The sequence below is a fragment of the Nicotiana tomentosiformis genome, chromosome 6, assembly GCF_000390325.3.
Source record: "Nicotiana tomentosiformis chromosome 6, ASM39032v3, whole genome shotgun sequence".
In the NCBI taxonomy this organism is placed as follows: domain Eukaryota; kingdom Viridiplantae; phylum Streptophyta; class Magnoliopsida; order Solanales; family Solanaceae; genus Nicotiana; species Nicotiana tomentosiformis.
The window spans coordinates 74436846-74443237 of record NC_090817.1 but is presented as its reverse complement, the minus strand read 5'-3'; the positions used below and the strand labels follow the sequence as shown (position 1 = coordinate 74443237).

General features: G+C 43.7%; 1 protein-coding gene across 1 annotated transcript; it reads left to right on the top strand.

The window, feature by feature from the left end:
• The first annotated feature begins 1960 nt into the window (after positions 1-1960).
• LOC138894221 (uncharacterized) lies at positions 1961-4855 on the top strand. The gene is made up of 3 exons (XM_070178903.1): positions 1961-2449; positions 2621-3820; positions 4295-4855. Exons 1-3 carry the CDS (start codon positions 1961-1963, stop codon positions 4853-4855), a joined length of 2250 nt encoding a protein of 749 aa, XP_070035004.1.
• Positions 4856-6392: the final 1537 nt, after the last annotated feature.

Below are 6392 nucleotides of genomic sequence, written 5' to 3'. Positions count from 1 at the left end.
AGGCTAACAAAGAATTGGGGTGAACTCAAGAGATTGATAGCCCCGATTAAAGGGTTAAACCTAGAGATAGTAATACCCGACTTGAGCCAATTTCATTTGGATTGCGCGAACACCCATTTGGGCTTGAGAAAGCCAAATCAGGAAAAGTCACTCAAACTACCGAGAGGTATAGAGTGATTACTTATGTGTGATGGTTATATCACGACCCCAATCGTAACAAGATTGTCCTAAATTCTTGACATCCATTAGATACTCACCTAGGCGAAAGTCACTACCCTAGTGCCTTTTAACACTTGAAAACTTTCACCAAAAATATTGTACTTAGCTTACACTTGGCATACAATAGTATAAATTTAGAATAGAACCAATCACAACAATGCTTGGAAGTGCAATTAGAAACAACACGCACATCTAGATTAGTTAGATACCCGACTCCAAACCAAATTAACTCCCTGTGGAAATCTATCCCGACCTCATCGGGTAAAACTTCATCGACCACTCTTTGCTACTATATAGTGGTGTAGGTTTGGCCTCGATCACTTTTTGGCGCCGTTGCCGGGGAGTTAGATGGTGTTTACTATCTATCTAACTATTTGCATGTCTTGTTTTGTTTTTCTCTTTCCTTCTGTTTTTCTATTTTTTGTGTATCTATCGCTTTAGGTACCAAATGGCTCATAATGATGCTCTCGGACATATTCTTCCGGGGGAGGAGGTAGATGAGAATGGTGAGGATGAGGTTAATCTAGAACCTCAAGTCCAAAGAAGAGGCCGCCAGGCTAATGAAAACATTCCAAACCCTCCCCCACCTCCTCCACGAGTAGCACACCAGGTGCTACCCAACGAAGGTTACGCAAGTGCAATTGTCCCGCCCTGAATTTGGGCGGGCAATTTTCAAATTACAAATGTCATGCTGACCCTATTGGAGCAAAGGGGCTTCTTCACTGGAGCTCCTCATCAGAACGCATACAAGCATCTAAAGGGTTTTGTAGACACATGTTGGGGGAGCAAGCAGACGAATGTGTCGGAGGACTCTCTAAGATTGAGACTTTTCCCATTTTCACTTAGAGGGAAAGCTTTGGACTGGCTCGATAGGCTACCTAACCACTCCATACACATATGGGATGAGTTGGCAGAAAAGTTTACAGCCACGTTTTTCTCACCGAGTCATATGGCAGCATTGAGGGATGAGATCTTAGCCTTTAAACAAGAACCTAATGAACCCCTACATGAAATCTGGGAGCGATACCGAAAAATGGTCAAGGAATTCCCAAATAATGATATGATTGAAGCAATGACTCAGCAAACATTCTATAGGGGCATCTACACGACCAACCAGTGTGTGGTGAATCAGCTAGCTGGGGGAAATTTTATGAAGACGTCTTATGCCGAGGTTTGTGACATACTTGATGAGTTGGCTGACACATCTTCAGCTTGGCAGAGTCGGGCAAATGTTCCTCAGGGTGACCCTAATGTCATCCATCTTCACGAGGAACTTCATGATCACGGACAAGCCATAGCCGAGTTGACAACTACTATGAATCACTTAGCAAAGGCCCAACTTCAGCAAGTTCAAGGGACAAAGCAAGTAAATTCCATGGAATAGGTAAATGTCATGGTCAACAGGAGGAAACAACGTGGTCAAAAAGTGCAAAACAATCAAGATCAATATGAGCAAAGTGGTAGTGGGGACAATCAAGATGATTCTTATGATGATCAAAGTGAGGAAGTGTTATATGTCAATAACTACCAAGGTCAACGGAGCAATGCTCCAAATCAACAATGGAGATCGCAAGGGAACTATCAAAATTGGGGCAACCAAGGCCAAGGGAATTGGAATAATGGAAACAACAATAATCAGAATTGGGGGAACAACAATAACAATTGGGGCGGAAATGGAAACCAAGGGGGTTGGAATAATAATAATCAAGGCAACCGGGGGTCGGGTGTCCAAAGGCCCCCGATGTATCAACAACCAAACAATCCTCCTCCATATTTGTCTCAAGGGAAAAGTTCTTCAAACAATGAGATGGGGCGAATAGAGAATATGTTCAAACAAATGCTGGAAAGGAATGCTAACTCTGATCCCCAAATAGCCTTCCATACTACCTCTATTCGCAACTTGGAAGTACAAGTGGGTCAAATTTCTCAAGCATTGAATACTCGCCCTAAGGGGGCACTACCAAGTGATACGGTAGTAAACCCGAAGGGAGGGAACCATACAGGCCATGCTATAGCAGTGACCATAAGAAGCGGTAGAGGTGGAGATGCAAGTACTTCTGATTTAAAGAAGATTGTGAATGAAGATGTTATGTTGCAAGAAGATGATAAGGTTCAAGCCAATGATGATAATGTGAATGATGAAGTGAGGATCGATAATAATGACAACATGGAGGAGACTCAAAATGATGTGAACCCGTCTAGGGAACACGTGATAGACATACCGGAAACGGTAGTGCCTAAAGCCAAGGCCCCTTTGCCAAGGCCTCCTCCACTGTATCCTCAAAGGCTTGCAAAGCAAAATAATGAAAACCAATTCAAGAAGTTTATTGAGATGATGAAAAGTTTATCAATCAATGTGCCCTTGGTGGAAGCTCTTGAACAAATGCCGGGATATGCCAAGTTCATGAAGGACTTGGTAACTAAGAAGAGATATATGAATTGTGAAACCATCAAAATGACTCATCAAGTTAGTGCCATTGTGCACTCGATGGCTCCAAAGCTTGAAGATCCCGATGCCTTTACAATTCCATGCACCATTGGTAGAGCCGATTTTGCAAAAGCCTTGTGGGATCTGGGAGCAAGTATTAATTTGATGTCATATTCCGTGTTCAAGACACTAGGTATTGGGCAACCAAGAGCTACTTCCATGAGATTACAAATGGAGGATCGGTCAATGAAAAGGCCGCTTGGTATTATTGATGATGTTCTAGTCCGGGTCGACAGGTTTATTTTGCCTGCTGATTTTGTGATTCTCGACTGCGAAGTCGACTATGAGGTACCTATAATTTTAGGGATACCTTTCCTAGCAACAAGGAAGACATTGGTGGATGTGAAAGCAGGGGAGCTCACCTTCCGAGTGGGCAATGAAAAAGTTATATTCCACGTGTGCAAATCAATGAGGCAACCAAATAGCAATGAAGTTTGCTCTTTTGTGGATCTTGTGACGGAGGTGATAGTTGATGACACGAATGCCATGATCAATGTGGAAGACCCTTTGGAAGTTGTATTGCTAAACCATGAGGATGATGAAAATGAAGGCTTGGTTGAATGTGCAAATGTGTTGCAAAGAATGGGATACTACTTATATGGGCCCCATAAACTTTCATTGGACTTGGAAAACCGAAAGACTCCACCAACAAAGCCCTCAATCGAGGAGCCACCAATATTGGAGTTGAAACCTTTGCCTTCACACCTCAGCTATGAATTCTTAGACCCTTCTTCCATATTACCTATTATTCTTTCTACTTGCCTAACTAACATGCAGGTAGACTCCACCCTTGTGGTGCTTCAAAGAAGGAAAAAGGCAATTGGATGGACTTTGGCTGACATTCGGGGTATAAGCCCCGCCTTTTGCATGCACAAAATTATACTAGAGGATGATGCCAAACCCTTCGTGGAGCATCAAAGGAGGTTGAACGAGGATATGCAAGAGGTTGTCAAGAAGGAAATTGTCAAGTGGCTTGATACAGGGGTTGTGCACCTAATTTCAGATAGTTCATGGACTTCACCGGTACAATGTGTGCCAAAGAAGGGGGGTATGACTGTGGTCACAAATGAGAAAAATGAGTTGATCCCCACTCGTACTATCACCGGATGGAGGGTATGTATGAACTATAGAAAGCTGAATAAGTGACCCGCAAAGGCCACTTTCCATTGCCTTTTCTTGATTAAATATTGGACAGGCTTGCCGGGTGTGCCTACTATTGCTTTTTGGATAGGTACTCAGGATATAACCAGATTCTCATTGCACCGGAGGACTAAGAGAAAACCACTTTCACATGTCCGTATGGCATATTTGCATTCTCACGGATGCCGTTTGATTTGTGTAATGCACCGGCTACCTTTCAGCGGTGTATGATGGCAATATTTATGGATATGGTGGAGGACGTCCTCGAAGTGTTCATGGATGATTTTAGTGTTGTGGGGAACTCATTTGAAGAATGCTTGGATAATCTTGACAAAGTGTTGGCCCGATGTGAAGAGACCAACCTAGTGCTTAATTGGGGAAAATGTCACTTTATGGTTGAGGAGGGCATTGTCCTCGACCATAAGATCTCAAAGGACGGTATTGAAGTGGAAAGAAAAGATTGAAGTTATTTCAAAACTCCCTCCTCCTACTTCCGTTAAGGGAGTTAGTATATTTCTTGAGCATGCGAGGTTCTACCGAAGGTTCATTAAGGATTTCTCAAAAGTGGTGAACCCCTTATGCAAGCTGCTAGAAAAGGATACAAAGTTTGTGTTCAATGAAGATTTTATGAAAGCTTTTGAGCTTCTCAAGTATAAATTGACAACCACTCCCATCATCACTGTACCCAATTGGAACTTACCATTTGAGCTCATGTGCGATGCTAGTGACGTTGCGGTAGGAGATGTTTTGGGGCAAAGGGTCACCAAGATATTTTATCCAGTCTATTATGCAAGAAAAACGATGAATGATGCCCAAGTAAATTATACGGTGACCGAGAAAGAGTTATTAGCCATTGTCTTCGCCATGGAAAAGTTCAGGCCATATCTCATGGGTGCCAAAGTGATTGTGCACACCGATCACGCGACACTCCGTTACTTGATGACCAAGAAGGACTCAAAGGCTAGGTTGATGAGATGGGTTCTTTCTGCTTCAAGAGTTTGGCCTTGAAAACATTGATAGAAAAGGAAGTGATAATCAAGTGGCGGGCCACTTGTCCCGCTTAGAAGAGGAGGGAAGGGCCCACAATGGCCTCGAAATCAATGATTCGTTCCCGGATGAACAACTCTTCTCCGTGTCTTTGAATGGTATGCCTTGGTTCGCCAATGTGGCTAACTTTCTTGTGACCGACATTGTCCCGAGTGAGATCTCTTCTAACCAAAGGAAGAAACTCAAACGGGACAACTTGGATTATTATTGGGATGAGCCCTATCTTTTCAAGATTTGCAATGATGGTGTGATTCGGAGATGTGTCCCGAAAGAGGAGCAAATGAATATTCTTGATGCTTGCCATTCCTCGCCCTACGGTGGTCATCATGGTGGGGCGAGAACTGCTTCAAAGGTTCTTAGCTGTGGATTTTATTGGCCTACCCTGTATAAAGATGCAAGTGAGCTTATTAAGAGGTGTGATGAATGCCAAAGAGCTGGTGGAATTTCCAAGAAGGATGAAATGCCTCTCACCACTATTTTTGAGATCGATATTTTTGACGTGTGGGCGGTAGACTTCATGGGGCCATTTGTGAGTTCCTGTGGTAACACTTATATTCTGGTTGCTGTTGATTATGTTTCCAAGTGGGTTGAAGCTGTAGCTTTGCCCAACAACGAGGCACGGAGTATGGTGGCGTTCCTAAAGAAAAATATCGTCACACAGTTTGGCACCCCTCGGGAAATCATCAGTGATGGGGGTTCTCATTTCTGCAATAAGGCTTTTGACACTTTGCCTTCCAAGTATGGTGTTAATCATAAGGTGTCAACCCCTTATCATCCCCAGGCTAGTGGACAAGTTGAGGTCTCCAATAGGGAGATAAAGAGCATATTATCAAAAACTGTCAAATGCAAACCGGACAGATTGGTCAAAGAAACTTGACGATGCTTTGTGGGCTTATAAAACTGCGTACAAGACTCCAATTGGTATGTCTCCGTACCGGTTGGTATTTGGGAAAGCATGCCATCTTCCGGTTGAGTTAGAGTAGAAGGCCATGTGGGCGCTCAAGAAGTTAAACCTTGAATGGGACGTAGCAGCCAACCTTCGGATAGAGCAACTCAATGAACTAGATGAATTCCGGTTTCATGCTTATTCCAGCTCGCCCTTGTATAAGGACAAGATTAAGTACTTACATGAAAAATATGCCCGGAACAAAGAATTCAAAGAGGGTGATTTGGTTCTTCTATTCAACTCCCGGTTACGACTGTTTCCGGGAAAGCTCAAGTCAAACTGGAGTGGCCCCTTTGAGGTAGTGCACGTGACTCCGTTTGGTGCTAATTGTTCAGAGAATTGGTAGTCTGATCCTAACTCATTCGCGGCCGTGCTCATTTTTACACGGACCGCGCTGACCTTTCCGCGGCCGCGCCCTTTTTTTTTGCTATCAGTGGAATCCAATGTTCAGAGAGTTGGTAGTCTGATCCCAACTCTTTCGCGAACCGCGCTCATTTTTACGTGGACCGCGTTGACCCTTCTGCGGCCGCGCCTCTTTTACGCTGTCAGCGG

Coding starts and splice junctions, on each gene's coding strand:
- LOC138894221 (XM_070178903.1), top strand. CDS start 1,961: ATGTATCAACAACCAAACAATCCTCCTCCATATTTGTCTCAAGGGAAA. Junction 2,450..2,620: donor TGATAGACATACCGGAAACG/GTAGTGCCTAAA, acceptor GGATATGCCAAG/TTCATGAAGGACTTGGTAAC. Junction 3,821..4,294: donor GTACTATCACCGGATGGAGG/GTATGTATGAAC, acceptor ACGGTATTGAAG/TGGAAAGAAAAGATTGAAGT.